This window comes from Varroa destructor, unplaced genomic scaffold, assembly GCF_002443255.2.
Source record: "Varroa destructor unplaced genomic scaffold, Vdes_3.0 BEIS01000002.1, whole genome shotgun sequence".
Taxonomy (NCBI): Eukaryota; Metazoa; Arthropoda; class Arachnida; order Mesostigmata; family Varroidae; genus Varroa; species Varroa destructor.
In genome coordinates, this window is record NW_019211455.1 from 15,992,638 (window position 1) to 16,009,959 (window position 17,322).

At 43.2% G+C, this 17,322-nt stretch overlaps 1 protein-coding gene across 6 annotated transcripts in view; it reads left to right on the forward strand.

The window, feature by feature from the left end:
- Positions 1–17,322, forward strand: part of GlcT (ceramide glucosyltransferase) — a 130,909-nt gene that overhangs the window by 43,946 nt on the left and 69,641 nt on the right. The window contains exon 1 of one of the 6 annotated variants that reach the window (XM_086980436.1): positions 669–706. The exons of the other annotated variants lie outside the window; for them this stretch is intronic. Coding sequence (XP_086836562.1) covers positions 675–706 — 32 coding nt within the window. The 5' untranslated portion in view covers positions 669–674. Of the gene's footprint in view, positions 1–668; positions 707–17,322 lie in introns of those variants that run through there. 6 annotated transcript variants of the gene reach the window in all.

The window sequence follows — 17,322 nt, forward strand, 5'->3', positions numbered from 1 at the left end:
CGGAAATACGTTCTTGTTTTGACTACGTTTGTCTCATTTCTGCTTGTTACGCACCGAAAAATGAAAACGACATAAAGAATAATTCGACTTTTGTTGATCCGCTCAGAATATTTGACATCTCACTTCTATGTTTTGAGCTTTACGTTCGGTATCGCCTTTAGGCCTTCCGTCAGGCAGACGGCAAGTTCCCAGCCATCACGAAATAAATCGTGTGTCTATGCTTGGGTTTGAACCTAGCCTAGAATATGTTCCGAAGATTAACAAACCAATACGCTACCTACTATTTTTTCAAAGGTCCTTTGGCGCTATACCGATCCTCGCACAAACTCGACCTAAGGGATCCCTATGGCAAAAACGTTCGTATAGGGCACGTACTGATGCTTTCTTCGTACTATCACTGCTGTTACCAAAAAAATAAAGCTATATAAATGTAATACATGATCTTTATGTTCTTTGCAGAATTTCCTCTACCGCTACTTGATCTAAGCTTAGACAGCTACTAAATCAAGATCAGCTGACCACCTTCGGCCCAGCGTCGTAGCCACAACGCGAACTGCCTAGTTGACAAATGAATATGACATATGGCATTTAATGAGCTGTTCCGAACAAAAACAGTGAACTAAAAAGAAGAACTACGAGCTAGAGAGGGTAGAAGGCTTGCTCTTAAATTACGTATGTTCAGTATGGCCCGTGTGGGTATCGCGAGGTAAACATCATATTTAGAATACTTATCTCATAATTTATCTAGACCATTTGTTTGGTACATATGTAGAATGCTAAACGCACGTGACAAATGGGTATAGAGGATGGATATAACGGCAATGGGGTGCCGGGTGTCGGCTGTTAAGCGAGACAAAGTACGACCTATTGCAAAAGGATCGTACTTGTTAGCATCGACGCGTTTGCTCTGTCGGTTGATATGACCCTAAAAGTAAAGCAGTATACGACGTGGAACAGGAGCCCCGCAGGGATCATTAGGGGAACTCTAACTATCGACCAATTTGGCACCAATTTGGCTAACCATAGTTAGGCGCAAATTAAGCTTAAGTACACCTGTACTAACATTTTACATCTGTGACTCCAGGTAGCTGGCACCCATATTTTTCCCGTGTCTCTGTATGTAATGATATCGGCAGACAAATTAATGTGCTGGCATAGGATTCCTATTAGACACAGACAAATATTCAGCTATGAGAGCCAGTACAACTATTATGGCCAGGTCCCTCGTGCGCAATGCAACCTTGCAAAATTGATGGTGATAGGACGGCTTTTTGGAAGCACTTCGTTGATTTGGCCGTTCCGTCACTTGGGGGCAATTGCATGTACGTACGCGGATATGCGCTGATCGGTGGATGGCAGCAACAGCAAGAATCGAACGAAGTGTGCTGTATGGGATGGGTCGTATTGGGCTACCTTCAGATGCCCCTGTTTTGGGACCCGCAGGCAGCGGTGCAGCTGGCTCATAATGTCGCATTGGTCCTACCCGATACCCAATCAGAGCAGTAAACCGATCGAATTGTAAATTATGGGCTGTCACAATCAAACTATTGATTTAACTGAATTGATGCGGCACAATCAGCCGGTCATGACAATGGGATAGGTTGAAGCAGGCTACATTTGGCTGGTAGAATTGCCACGGCCCTTGTCGAGGGTTCAGGGCTGAATTGAGCAATAGAAGTTAATTTAAGGCGAACAGGCAATATCGTAATAAAGTTTATATTAGATCTGTGCTTCATGGGCCATGTACCTAATCGCTAGTACAGGTCGAATAAATTTGAATGATAGGTCTCCTAAATAGGGATAAGATAATGCACTTTCGTTTATGACTGTATATTTTATTAGCATGATCTGTGTTTTTATCACCTATTGAGTTCAAGTAAATATGTTGTTTCTTCTTTTTTAACAAATCCAATAGGCCCCGGGGGCGTTTCTTCTGTTAAAACAGTGAAGCCTAACCTGACGTATGCGCACTCGTGTTTTTGATCGTCTCCTACATGTGATTACAACTAATCACCCTTTTTGACCGAAAAAAAAAAGTATCTCATGTTAAGTTTATATTGACCCCTTTCTGTTTCTTTCAGCCGTTTGAGATAACCTATAGTTATGCAAGGAACGACAAACAAACGAAATTAGCATTGTGTAACAGCGGGGAAATAGCCGCTGTTCTTTTCACTGTTGATGATTAATAGTGTAAGGTCACTCTTTTATTGCGTATTTTTTTTGGTTGCGACGGGACGTTATACCCCTGGCAGGAAGCTCCGGGGTGGTTTTACCCAAGTTCATCAGCTTGGTTACTGTATTCGATAATTGAACGTATTCGTTGTTCTGTTAGCTTAAGGCTATCTATTATATTCCGAAACCTTAACGATCAATTGCCCTAGGAACTATTTAGATGAAAATTATAGCTAGTCTGATTTGCAAGAGTGCACTATAGATTTGACGGTATTCCCAAGCGTATAAATGTATAATGACAATACAAGAGTGTCGCCCTTCGTGAAGTACATTATGCAACCTCTTTACTTCAGTAAAAAGTGGAGCAAATCCACGGCTATAAAAACGAATGGGACCACGCAAAGCAAATAAGGCGAAAGAAGCAACAGCGTCAAGAGCATACGAAGAACGCCATCTTGTGCAGATGCCTGATGTCCTTTCCAAGATCGAGTTTGTATCGCGTTTTTCTTGAAAACCTGACGCGTAACGCTGTGTACAGACCAATTCGACGACAATACTAATGCAACGTAGGCGTATGTTTTACAGAAACGCTATGCTTTCAAACAGGAGTATTAACGAATTCGTTTCAACTCTAACGCGCCAAATCGTCGGCAATACAAATGCGTAAATGTATATAAAAAGAGAGAGGGAGAGAGCAGAAATAGAACCCACTGAAAGGTTTTGGCACCAGCCTTTGCAAACTTTGAATTGAATATTGGTATTTGCGAGACGCTGAGAAGCAATTTTGGCACGACCCGCGGTTTTTTTTTTGGCCGCCTACTTGCAGTCTATTCCTGTATTGGCACAGCGTTTAGGGTTATAGATTGTATTATTGCAAAATTTCCATGCCTGTTGATACAGGTTTACTTAGAGGTGTCAGAGGACCCCGTATTTGGTGGCTGGTTAGGTACCGGAAAACTAGCAGGGGCCTCGGATAGCTTGAGTTCTAATGACTACGATCACCGCGCAAATCGCTGTCGATGTAGGCCAGCCACAACTGCAATATAAATACGTATGTCAACTTGTTTTTCAATCAGGCAAGTCTATGCAGTAAAAGTTTTCCATCGTGTTTACATTGCGTAAGTTCAATTTCTTCGCTGCAGTCGATAGCTCGCTATCGCAAAGTATCACATTGTGTATGAACAATTTGGCCGACACTTCTGAATATGACAAAATGAATAAGTTTGAAAAACAAATACCACTGGCTGCCTAATTGAACTTATTTCATCCTGTCCATATTTTATTGTAAATTGCTACAAGCGCGGGTATGGATCTTAACCGTGTTCGTAACTTTTGTGTAGTAAACGCTACCAGTAAACGCTACCAGTAAACGCTACTTAAGCCCGCTACTGCTGGTTTAAGTCGTTCGGAATAGATTCAAAATGGAGTACATTTAAAAGGTCCCATTTTTAAAGATCTTTTTTGTTGTCAGCCTTCCGCAAAGTTCTTCACGTAGCTCCGTTCAATCACAATATGCTTTAGGTGGTAAATGTATTATAATCGTACGTGTCGCACAGCTGAATTCTATTTAAGTGGCAATTTTATGAAATGTGTAAAACATACCGTTCATAGTAGGCAGTCGTCTTATGGTACGGTCATTTACTGCTTGCCCCTGCCATGCCCCCCATTGTAAGCTTTCTCTTGTCGATTCGTCGGTCTGATCAAAAAGGTACTTACTTGTCGTTGCCCGTTGCTCTGAGAAAACTATCGTGCGGCGAAACGCCATGTGTATTCTTGTATTCGCTCCATTATTTGTGGACTCTACTCGGTGTATTAGTTGGCTGGAGGGCAGAACCAGAAATCCTGTATCCTGAAGGGCCAGAGAAAAGGAAAAGGTTGACCTTAATCTCCTGCTGTCGATGGCTGGTCGGTCTGTGGTCTGATGCACTGTGTTCCAAAGCTGGTTGCCTTTCAGTCTCTGTTCCATTCTGCCTTTCTGCTTGGTGTTCACTTCGTATGCAGCGAAGGTCTGCCGTGTTCCACCTTGTTTAGGCCAAAGCCCTCTCCCAAAGCCCATAAGCACGCTGGCAAAGCAGTGCCACAGCTTCGACGTTTTGCGTGCTGTTTGAAGCATCATACTATTGTAGAACTGTTACTAAGGATATTTATTGAGACGACAGTAATTTTAGCGGAACAAGTAGCAGTAGTTGGTGACATTGTGGTGAAAAGAACACCTATAAACTAACTGGCACTGTTGTTACCGGAAGAGCTAAAGGGCAACTCCCCACTCGTTGATATTAGGTATGGGAGGGAGTAGTAGAGAGTGGCAATGATATAATTGACAGCGACTATTCCCGCGGTAACGGCAGGCCCGTGTCCCCTCGTTTGCCGATCTCCCCTATCACAAAACAAAGCAATAGAAACTGGTTGATTAAGGGGATTCGAAGAGCAGAACTCTAAATACCGCAATAACACGAATGACTGCGACTTAAAATCCTGCTGAGTTGAGTCAAAGCTGTTGTCGTCGGGCGGAACGCCATTGTGCCAAGATGGTGTAGGAAAAAGGGGTCAGTAAATTAAAACTAGGTGATCCCTGGGATGGTGCGATGGAGGGAAGCCGGCCAACCCCTAGTTTGCGTAGACTACTCTTGTTGTTCACTTTGTTACTTTTGGGATAACTAGGCTGGGCTAAACTAGACTAGGTGGAGAATCAGTATGGTGAGATCAGGCTCGGTGAGACACAGCGAGCACTTCGTCTGATCGTTTTCGATTTACTTCCTCTCTTTGTTGTCTCGTGCATACGTGTCTTAAGGAGCAGCTACTTGTCTCCTCTGGTGGTTGTTGCAGTTGGTCATGCTACATTGTGTAAGGAAAGTCCACACAACAAAAACGGGTTGAAATGGAACGGCATCAGGGGTCCGTACCCCAGGCCTCTGCTACTGCTTTTAGCGCTCCCTGCAAATATGCTAGTGCGCGAAAGAAAAATGTACAAAAAAAGTATCTATGGTTTGAGCGTGCGAATAGTACGAAGCTAAGTTGCTGTTGCTCCTGCTTCCGTTGTTGTTTAGGCAAGTCCGTCTCGCTTGTCCGCATCAGCTTAGCTGACGAGCTAAGCGAGTCATATGTGAGATGGCACAATGACAACGAACTGCGCCGGGCGAACAACACAAGCAGCTCAACGTGTCTTTCCGGAACTTCATAATTTTCTGTGCCTGGCTAGACTACAAGGATACTATTTCGTCTGGGCCACTAAATGGGCGGCTTTCCTACAATTGTTGATTCGGTCGCTACTGGCGAATCCTCACACTCTGTTACTACTATAAAGACCACTAAGCCCAACAGCACTAGCGATGGCGGTGAATAATCAGACCATCAGCAAAAATAGGCTAAGTGGGCTCCGTACGTTTCGTAAATCGTTGATTCGATCAAAATTCGCAGATCGGGCACAGAAACAGAGGGAGATCGTGCGTTTTTTCTTAATTTAATTATGAAGATCACAACAGAAACCTCATGGAGGTGACGTGAAATGGGCGGGCTGCTGCAAAAACAAAAATAAAGGAGATATTTGGGATCGCCACAAATCGGCGGGCCAAAGTCAAGGCTCAGGTTCATGGTACGGTCAGGAAGCAAAGTCAGAAATGCTGATACGCAGTTCACTTACGCCAAATGTAGGCGTTAATGTAATCCATCCAGGAAAAATGCGACAATAACGAAGCAAACGAGCTACCCAGAAACACCGAATGGACCATCGAAAGACGAGGATTTGGGGGGTAGAAGGAGGAATAGAAGAGAAGATATGCCCCATGCCTGGAGACCGAAGCTAAATTACCATTTTGCTATCATCATCATCATTACCACAACAGCTACTATTCGTTAACGTAAATTACCAGGATATTAAAGGTCTGCTACTGGCAGGTTCTATGACCGAAGCAGGCTGACACCGTCACACTCGGCGACCTTACCGGCAGACACGGGGAATCGTACAGGGCGATGTCTAAGTGCGCAGTCACAACGCAGGTGCTTCCGACTTCGAAACCAATAGCAGGAGTGAAGTGAGATAGTGTAATAGAGTCAGAAAGATGACCTTGAAAGCGACATGACCCCCTCGGATCGAAGCGGTCGTAGCAGCAGCAGCAGTATCTCCTAAATGAAATCCACGTGACAAACTCAAAAGGTCATCTGTGAGTCCCTATCTGTCCAAGAACACTGCAGACGCACAATGCGCAGAATAAGGCTTAGTAGTGTTATTGGTATGACGGTTGGTTCTACCTTAGTCAGGCCCAAGTCAAAACCTTTCCGCTGTCTGACGGCTGGCCTATTTCGCACTTTCATATTAGGCAACAGCCGCTTGGCCTTTTTCCCTTTGTAAATTGCTTACTGTAGTTTCAAAATACATTGGGTTCACTATGGAAATTATTTTCAAAAGTTTTTAAGATACTTTTGCGTGCGCAGGAATGACCTAGGAATGCATACAATATTAGTCGTAGCATTCGCCACGGCTGGAACTTATTTAGCTTGTCAACGTTATATATATTCTTTCTATTGTATCGGGTGCGATTGGCACTAGTCCACCAGCAGTTAGACATTTTTACTAGTCACTCTGTGGAGCGAACAATACTCTGAGAACTTGTAACTGGTAACGTTTTCAAACGGAACGACTGGCTAAATAACTAAGCAGCATAATTTATTAGTACAACAACGTTGCTGTATAAATACATATTTGGATGATCAGAAATTACTACTGCCATGAGGTTTCATATGTAATGTACCTGGAATATGGAATCGAGCTATGTTTGGTGACTAAAAAAACTTAGCCAATAAGGATGATTATGTCCCCCAGACGATACCAGTTTAGAATCGCGCTAGCACCTCCCAAGTGTTTCCGCAGACCTGCTTGTCAGATGTTTCGGATATTCGACAGCGCTTTAAGTCTTTGGAGGAAGCGTTAGACATGCGGTGGTAGCCGCGCAAAAAGTTAGGTAAGGTATCTCCTTAGTACCTCATTCATAATAATATTGTTAAGCAGAAACTCTGTCTGCAGTGCACTTTATCAATTTTATTTTCGTCGACTACCCCATACGTAGAACGTTCTCGTGGCATATTTCGGGCACTTCATTAATATCATTCTTACCCGGATTGCTTGGAATGACCCTCAAAGGAGCCGTTTCAATTCGACTTTCCCAAAAAGTCTTTGGCTATAGTTAATTGATGGGTCAGGGGTAAAATTGGCCAACAACTTTTTCATACGACCTTAGGCCACAAGGCTACTCTAACCACCAAAACCAGCATAGTACGTCGAGGAATTATTAAGCGCCTTTGTTCCCTCTACCCCTTTCCCCCATACGGTGTTGCCTCGACTCTCTTCTAATCTTAACGCTTACCCCACCAACCACCCACCTCTTTGTCTCGCAGGCAAAATAACTCTGCGGAAGGTACGGGATCGTTTACCTTCAAATTGCAGTGCTAAACTGCGTAAATTGACAGGCGGGAGTGGGGTGGGGTGTGGTTTGCCGTTTGCGATACCAGGCCAAACAAGTCTATTATGTAGCAAAGGGAAGTTTCTGAGTAATCGAACTGTTCGATTAGTCTTACCTACTGGAAATCAATTTATCGGATCTGCAATGCAAAGGTCAATTCCGGCCATAGCTATAAAGTTGCCATTAGCAACGGCTCGCAAGTATATACAAATTAATATTTTTTGCCGTTTTTCACTATATGATCCTATATCCTGATTCCGTATGAACACTTAAGAGCAACGACAAATAAGATGTTCCCTTCATGTGTAGTACGCTTCCAGCCATGATTAAAAAAAGAAACTGTTCATTTGCTACGTGTAGTTGCCGCGCTTCACCTTCATGAAGGTCAACCTATTACAGTAGTGAAGAGGAAAAAAGGGTCTTCGAGGGACGGTTTCTGCCTGGCCTGTGTTATGCCCTGGTGGATCGTTGCGATAAGCTTGCAGGTCTCAGAAAGCGGTTGGTAATAACGGAAAAAAAAATCAAAAAAATTCAACGTATGAAAATTGAACACGACATGGTACTGGTTGGTCGCATGAAACCATCAACAATAATCGTCGAGGTCAAAAGAACCGGGCAGCGGCGAATACTGATGCCCGCGGCGCTGGGTCGAGAGGGTTCTGAAGAGCACGAACTTAAACAAAATGGAAAAGATAACAGAAAAAGTAACGAAAGAGAATACTCATACAATAAAAGATGAACAGAGCGTGCCTAAAGGCTCCGGGGCACAATGGGACAATAAGTGTATATGTAACACTGGCACAACCAGACCTACTTTAAACTGCTATTAGATAGAACATATTGATGCTGATCATGATGTCAATGGTCAAGTATGGAAGGCAAATACCAAGAGAAATTTTCATTACATTGTTCAATCATCATTCAATGATTGCATTAATCAAGCACAGACTCGTAGTAGGAAAAAACTACACATATATATGGATACGCATATATCTATCTATATATACATACGTATGAGTTTTCTTGAATGCCTGTTTTGTTCGATATTTTTTACGTTAGATGTGGAAGTATACGTTAATATCATATATAGATGCTGTTATTGTATTCACCGTACCCTAGCGGCGCCATAGAGAGCCCTATCCTAAGGTGCTATCCCTGCACGCCGTGTTGTCTTGTCTCATGACAGAATAAACCGATGGGTTTCACCAAACAAGAGTTGGCCAGTAACACGAGGCCGCATACAGCGCGGAACAAGTGCAGTTACTCGAAGATCGAGTGGCATCGTAGAGACAATCCCTGTTGCTTTGCCTCGTCTTGCATATTCTTGTTCGTCTTGGGCTTAAGCAACAGCTGTATTGAAACTTGCAGTTGTAATCGCAGCTAGACCTCCTAGTCTCTTTTACAAACAATGGAAACAGGCACGAAAGGCGCAGTGGTGTGTGTACCCATGCTGCTTTTTGGTGTATGAAACAATGTTCGTGATACATCGCGTAGCAACACGACGGTAATAAAAACGGATGCGCCGGGCTATGGGGGCACTTTGAGGCATGCCAACTAGAGTCGGGTAACTTCGCTTGCATTGGCTATTCGAGACATTGTACGATGCAGATGGATAGCAAAAGCTGGCGCAGCAGTAGAAAGGCGTAATGTGTCTTGTGAATCTCTTCCATACGCAGACGGGAGTTTGAAGAGCAAACTGGTACAAGAAGCGATTTCCCGAGTCTGACCTTCGACCACTCCCTCAGCTACAAGACGAGACCGTAAAAACACACATAGTCCTCGTTCTATCCTCCGTGGTGTCACCAAGACTACCGTGTCTTATATAACTCCGCGAAAAAACAATGCCCTAGCCTAAAGACGTATCGGAATGAATAGCCAAATACCTAAGTAGCCGTATGTATCGCAGCCAGATCAGTTTTAGTATTGTATGTGACGCCCTTAGTCGCCTCCCATCGTGCTCTTCATAATCAAGAAGCGCTAAAGTTAAAGACAAACAATAATGAAAATAACAGTATTACGACGACATCGTTTTGACTTCTTACAGTTCATTTTAAAGCTTAGTTAAATAGCTGTTCCGCCTATATATCTATCTATAGGTGGCTACCACAGTATTGTCGATTCGATCATCCTTGCGGTTACTATCAGAATTGTCTTGTAACAAGCTGGGAAGCCTACTTGTGGGGCCGTATCATAATACTTGCCTTTTTTTCTTTTTTTTTTTGGAGGTTAAGGACAAATGCATTATGCAGACCGGGCGTAGGCAGGACATGACTGCTCTTTGTCCGGTACTACTTCAGTATATCCTCACGCAACTTAGATTCTATCGATCGTTGTCGACCATGAACGATGTACAATCATTAACTGACTGGGATCAATATAGGTAATGGCGGAAATGTGGTAGCTGAAAAAGCGCACTCGAGGACATTTACGCTAATACGTAAGCTCCGCGTAACCCGCATTGCTAGAACGGGTAAAATTTAAAGATTTATCTAGCTGTGGGAAATAAAAAGTAGAAATAGTATAAATTATAAAATTAGTGTTAGCACAATGGTTTAAGTTAGATAAAAACCGTATTGTGCACGGCTTAGTGAATCAATTAACTTGATCGAAATGGGATTAGTGTTAGGACGCGTGCAGAAATAGGACGGCTTATAACTCGCATATTTACTTTGCTGTTACCACGTGAGAACGATCAAGCTAAGGTGTCTTATTTTGAGATCAATGTTCGGTCCTATCCGTGGCACACTGCACAAAATTCAGGTTCGAAGCCAACTATGCAACACAATAGAGATAAATAATCTAAATAATAAAGCTGGCAAACAAATAGAGAATGCCATAAAACATGTAAGGCCCTTCTGTTGTTTAAGTCTTCCGGTCGAAGTCCGGCAGAATGGACGAAAACTTTGTGCATGCGTCGGCGCTTCGAAAGACAGGAGCGCATTAATATGGTGTCGCGGCACGGGCCCAGCTCGTCGTTCAGTGAATAAAGCGAGCTGTGATGTGAGCGGAATGATGGACAAGAGGAAAATCTAGACACACCCCCAGATATATGTAAGACTCTACGATATCTGTCGCAGTTCTATTCTAAACTATTCTAGTCCTCTTTTATTTCAGCGAGATATTCAGCTATTAATAACGGAAGCTCGAACACCCTGTTTTGAATACACAAATCTTGCAAAAAATCCCGTTCTCCTAATACCGATAATCCTTATACATACTGAACTAATTTAGTGGGTCTCTTGGCAATAAATTAAATTGTCATTATTAGTGAGTCGAAGTCTGCTTCTTTTTCCGGTTGCGACGCAAGTCGCGCGTTCCGGATTTTACTGTGATAGAAACTCTGTTCAGTGCTGAGATGCCGCAAACTACGCTTCGGATGGGCTCGAACGTAGAAGACAGTTATCGGAAAGAGGACCCAAATCAATTTCTGAGCTGGGAAATCATTTCATCGGATAGCTCAAAGAGGCTTTGAGAAGTGATAACTATTTTTTGAATCCCGTTTGAGACGAAACGTTATAGTCGTCAGTTCCTGGGGGGTCCGTCAAATTTTCTAGGGAGACCTCTGATTTGTACTCGTACGTGTCAGCCGCAAAGGTCAGGTAGTACAATCTACCTTGCCGGCGTTGCTCTGTCATATGAAGTTTCATATAGCATATGGAAGTGAAAATTATGAGGCTTATGAAGCGTAATCTAAAAATATATTAGCTCAATGTTATTCTATCATAAATCGTATCGTGATATATGATAGTACGTAATTAACAGAATGGCTTCAGAGATTTGTAATAGGTATGATCATATCATGGATGCGATTACGTACTTTTAAGTGTCGAATAAGATGAGGGTAAACTAGATTGAACGCAGTGAGGTACATGCTTGATAAATCTTGAATAATTGAGGCGTAAAAAACGTTCGCAAATAGCATCTATGCGTTAACGTTCCCATAGATATGTATAATCCTTGAAGTAAAGTTCAATTTGAAAATTTTCTCCATCCAAACAAAGTCAGCCTTGTTCGCTCGCTACGGCATTTTTTCCAGTATAGCACTCTTTACAATTGCTCCGCTTCTGAAGCTCTGGTCACTTTTTGGTCTATTTTCAAATCGCTTGGCGTCCCAAATCCGCGCCAGACTGTGCCTTTTCTCAATATTGAGATAAAAAAAAAAACTCGCATGGAATTGGTAATAGCAAAAATTAAACAGTGCGAAATATCCTCTCTACGCTGTCTCTCTAAACAGAGCAAGATATGGAATGTTTGATTACTTTCAATGCTGAGGAGAATCTCTAAAATTTACATAATTTTACATAGAAAACCAGTCAGTTTTTTGTTAACTAATTGTGTTGCAGCACTTTCTGAGTATAAACTCCATGTACCGTCCCAAACGGACGGCACCCAGCGTATCGTACGTGTACATTTACTCAGTTCAATTGTCTCTAGTTACGACTCTTTGAATGACTATGGCTCAGAAAAGAGGTTACGACCAATCTTAATTGTATCCGTGAGATGACCAGGCGTTACTTGTGGGTTACTTGAACGCATCTTTGCTTAGCTAGCCGGCTTCCCCAGTTGCATTACTAAATCGAAGAAAATGGCACGCCAACATGCATCTTTCTTCGTCGGTAGATGGCTTGTGTCTGCCATGGTCACAGCGTACCGCATAATTATCACACTTCGCTGGATGCAGATTTGCGGGCATTTTTAAAGTTGGGCATTTCAACATTACCTATGCGCACCATAACTTTGTTAACCAGTAATCCTTACGTCATCGACTTGGGGCAAATGATGATAGCGGAGCGAGAGAGGATTGTGGGAGTTGGCACATTGAGAAAATGAAACGCTACGTGAAAAGTTTTTGCTCTCAGTGTATCAAGACATTTGGTAGGGATCAAAGGGAAACGAAAGGTTTCAACGTTTACATACAGAACAAGTTGCTTCTTGCTTGTTTCTTCGTTTTCTTTGACGTACTGGTTGTCATCTTAATTCAGTTGTAGAACTACTGCACTCATTATGATTAGCAGCTACGTTTGCGGCAACGGTGGTGACACTGTGCAGTCACGAGGGTGTGTGCACTGGTCCTAAAAGCTGAGTGATTAAAAGTTGGTCCTTAAAATCAAATCCCTTACAACTCAGATGCTACGCCAAATTTTTGCTAGAAAACGTCCAACGTCGGGAATGTGCCAAGCGTCATGCGGTGCTGTCGCAAAATATCGGGTTGTCTCGATAGTTCAGTCTTGCCTGGTTGCTGTTATGAATCTTGTCGGCCACAATGTGAGATGTGTGTTAGATACTGTGAGTAGACAGAATTCGTTTCCGTCAAAAAACTACCTATCTCCAGCAGGTTAGCGGATGTAAAACTCTGTAAAACATTTCCTATTTCGAACAATAACGGTGGTGGTAGAGCTACAGCCCTCTGAATCGCCCGTAAACTCACTCCTGCTCGTTGTATGCCCTTGCCTCATGTGGAAAAGACTTTAGTTGGCCTAGATTAGGTTGTTTACTCCTGCCAGCCGTAAAAGCTTTGCGGAATTCTCCAAACGCCTGTTGCGTATGCATAAAAGCAATAGCCGTCATTGGTCTGATCCACCGATGAGGGCATTTCAAGGGACCCACTGCCGTCTGTTCTAGCGGTGCGTGCGTGTATCTGACGCGTGTGCTATTCTACTGAAACCTTTTGGGAAAAAGTCGATGTTGCTGATAGAGCAACGTCGTCTCAACTCTGTTGCTGTTCGGTACCCTTTCTACCAAGTCACACAGCCCTTTGCCCTCCTTCATGCTCCATAAGCCGTCGGCAAGGAAACCGCTAAGCAAGCACACTAAACAAGGAAAGTCGGGTCGAAACGTTAAGCCAGAGCTCTATTTGACGGCCATTAGCTAGGATCCGGCCTCATCTCCGTGGGGGCTAGACAACGCTATATCCCACTCCAAATTTTGCCAGCGGTGACGATGACTACGGTAGTGGTCTGGCCTAGAGCGCCGCGAGAGATACCCAAAAAAGAACGCGGGTTTTATCAGCGGGGTACTGTCGGAGTTCTCTTGAAGTCTCAAAGCAAACAGATGGTCTCGACCCCAAATACTGCACGGCGCTCTATCATGTATAGGATTATTCTACGTACCTTTTCGTTACATAGTGTAAATAAATGGTAGCTCTCATGCGTTTTATTTGCTGCTTTCTTGTTGAGTCGTTGCGGTTTAATTTTTAAAAAGAGTTTAATTTTAGGATCGCCAAACTGCTAAGATGGCGCGTAGCTTTAAGGAACGATAGGGCAAAGAACAAAAAGAAAGGATGACAAGGTTATATTCCCACTCTGGTTGCATCTGCGGCGTTAGCGGTTGCTGGCGCTAGCTGGCTGGCCACCAGGGGGTTATATTGCGAAAGAGGAGTGGACTAAAGCGAGCAGCTTGTGCAAACGCCCCGGTAAGTGTTTTCTTTCAATATTTATTCGCTGTACCCTGCGCGAACTGCAATTCATAGCGTGTGTGAGGCAGTAGCGTCGCTGGATGAAGCAATGACGCGATCGTTGCCGTTACAAGCCAGAAACAAAAAAGAAAACGTCAGGGAGTTGCTACCACAGAACAGAGATGCCGTTAGGCGCAGGGCCGAACACAACTTGCGTCTCGCTTCTCTTGTGCGGTAGCATGAAGCGAACACTGCGAGGGTAGCCTCCAGCCCAGAGAGAATGTCTCTGCCAGCCATCGAATGTCGTATGTAGCTCTGTCTACTGGCAGCATATGCCTGTCTCGTATTGCCCCATTTTATTACGCCCATCCTTAAAGCTTGTCCATCATGCCCGCATTAGCGGCATTTAAGGCAAACTTAAAAGAGTCCAGAGGCTGGACCGTGCGTCGCCAGCTGTTTATTTCACGCACGTATTCCATAAGCCAGAAACGGTGCCTCATAGCGAAATAGAAGCAGAGGTCAGTCGTAAAAAAGAAAAGGTTTCTCATTGTCGCTTACGGGAACCTAGATTTCGTATTTACCGTTCGATACTGCGTGGACGGCTGTATAGCCCCGGATGCCTGCCTCGATACCTACGTTCCTGCTTTTTGCTGTTAACTACCTGCTCGCTGCCAAAATGCCTTCGTCGTTTCACGGGCCGTATCCGGTCTTTTGCATTTTTCCGTTCCAACTTCACAGCCAAAAACCTCAGAGCAGTCTAGCATATCTGGCACAGCCGGTGTCCGACATTGTCGTCGGGCGATATTGACGTCCGGCAGACATTGGCATCACGAATTCGATGTCTCGGCAAAGTTGGCCGGGTAGGTGCCGCCGACCCTTACGTAACGGCGAATCTGGCTTGTACTACAGCGGCGTGTGGTTGGGTTGGGCTATGTGAGCTCGCTCTGGGGAGGCATGACTGCCTATAACGGAGATTTCCAAAAATGGCAAAGTCTTTTCTGTCAGCCTTTGTATATGTGTAGGGGGCGAGGTTTTATGTAAGCATGCCTATCAATGCCTGAAGTATGTCATGTTTTTTTGAATTGTTAGACGGGCTCAGAGAGTCGTAAATGAAACCGGCGGATAGATAAATTTTACATTATTTACACATACAAATACAGAAAAAAAAAACTCGTTTGCTGAATAATGCCCATTTATGATGTTATTCATAGGTAGTTTTCCGTTTTAATAAATGAATACATTTTAATAACATGAGGTGTGTAATGGAGACAATTCAAACCTTGCCCTAAACCCTCTTGGCCGTGTAGTCAGGCTATTTTTACGTTTAACGAATCTATCAATGTTTCAGGTAATTTTTGGTTGATCAATTTTAACTCATTGCGTTGCAACAAACTCAGATAGAACTCGAGCCATTAATTTTATAAAAATGATTATGAGGAACGAGACTAAAGATGAGCTTTTAACTCGACAGTCCAACAGATGACTGATTGAAATTCAGCTAATCGTCACTTTGTCGAAGACTTTGTCCGAGCCTCCGAGATCAGTAGCGCTTACCGTTGCTTCGGTCCAGTAGCAGTTTCTGTCGTCGAGTGTCCCGAGTCGTGTAATAATAACATTATCTTAGTTGATTATACGAGATTAGAATGTCATTACACTAGACCAGCGTTGTTTGGGCTGCCTGTTACAGTTGTATTATCTAGTATAGAACAAAGGCTAACTTAATTCCAGGTCGTCTAAAGCCATGTGTGTTGCTATACTTATTTCTTTGATTCCTCTAGAGTTCCCACCTAATTATTATAGTTTAGCCGTGAACTTGAGGTCTGGTACGCATAGAAAAATGTTGACAGGTTGTCATGGTCCCTATGGCTTGGAGGTCAACGTAATCTACTCGCGAGCATTCTCGTTCTCTCTCCATTTTCCTGCCTTAATATTAGCGACAATTTGATGTCTGACCTTCGCCGTTACGTACGTTGAATCAGGATTGGAACTCTGGGTAAATGAAGTCATTTTGCGCTGTCTAGAGTGCTGCCTTGAGCGCTGCCACCTTTGAAGGGTAGATACTGTTCATGTAGTTTGTCTATTTGCGGCTTTCCATCGTCCTACGGCCTGGTACGAGTTTTGTTTGTTTTTGAGTTCATTAGGCCATATGACCAAGCAAATTGGGACCTGTTGATTGGCCATCAAATACACAGATCCGAAATGCATTTTTCTTTCGAACGGATAAGCTAACAAAGTGCCTCCAGCTAGCCATAAGTAGTGCTCGACAGTGCTTATTATGACGGAATAATTTATCGCAGTCATCGACTAGAACGATGATCCCTATGTTAACGTTTAGCACAAACCGATGTATTTTGGTAATATGTATACGTTTTACTATCGAGAACTGATAATCAACCTCGTTGTTTTTTTTTTCAGTAAGAAAAAATATGTTGCAAAACCTAGACTTGTCCGTTGAACTTTCTCGTGTGATGCCTCATATACCATATCATATAGACTGTAATTATATAGTACAATATATAATACTCATACGTATCGCCATACATTTACGACTTCAGTAACCGAGTAATCGAACACTATCAACGATCGAGTAAGCATGTATCACTACGACTGTTCACCACGGAACCCCATCGCCTACCCCGGGACAGATCGATTTCTCTCATAACATGCATACACCGAAAACAAACGCCCCGTTGCTTCTTGTTTCTGTTTTGCGCTATGCGACACGGTGTATTTCCACTGCTTCGTAACTCCGCTGAAGCCCGCAATCGTGCTAGTCATCGCTCGAACTTAAGATATATGCCGCCTATCTTAGAAATGACAACAACCACACTGGTACCAAGCTTTGTGTGAAAAGGCAATTCGATCCATGACCCGGTCTGGCACAATGAAAACAAATTTGTGGACGATCTATTTGCTCATATGTGACCATATATATATATCAAACTATTGAAAGACTTTTGACTCTCTCGGTTTCACTGAAAAATGCGGGTCATCGTTTACTATTCTAAGGTGAAATGTCGTGTATAATCTTTAATTGTTGCTACTATCATTAGCTTATGCATATCTATTTATATCAGGAAAAACCGTACCTGACCGCCAGCCAGTCTAAGGCTATCCCGTTTAGTATGGTCAGCAGGCTAAACTTACGAAATCAATGCGATAGCGTGTTCTTTATAATTTTCGGCTAGCACCTTTTCGAGCCTGTTCGAGGTAGGATTTACACATCAATTCATAATCGATACTGAATTTGGTACTGGTGATGACACCACATACATACTTGTTTCACTCTATACATGTTTA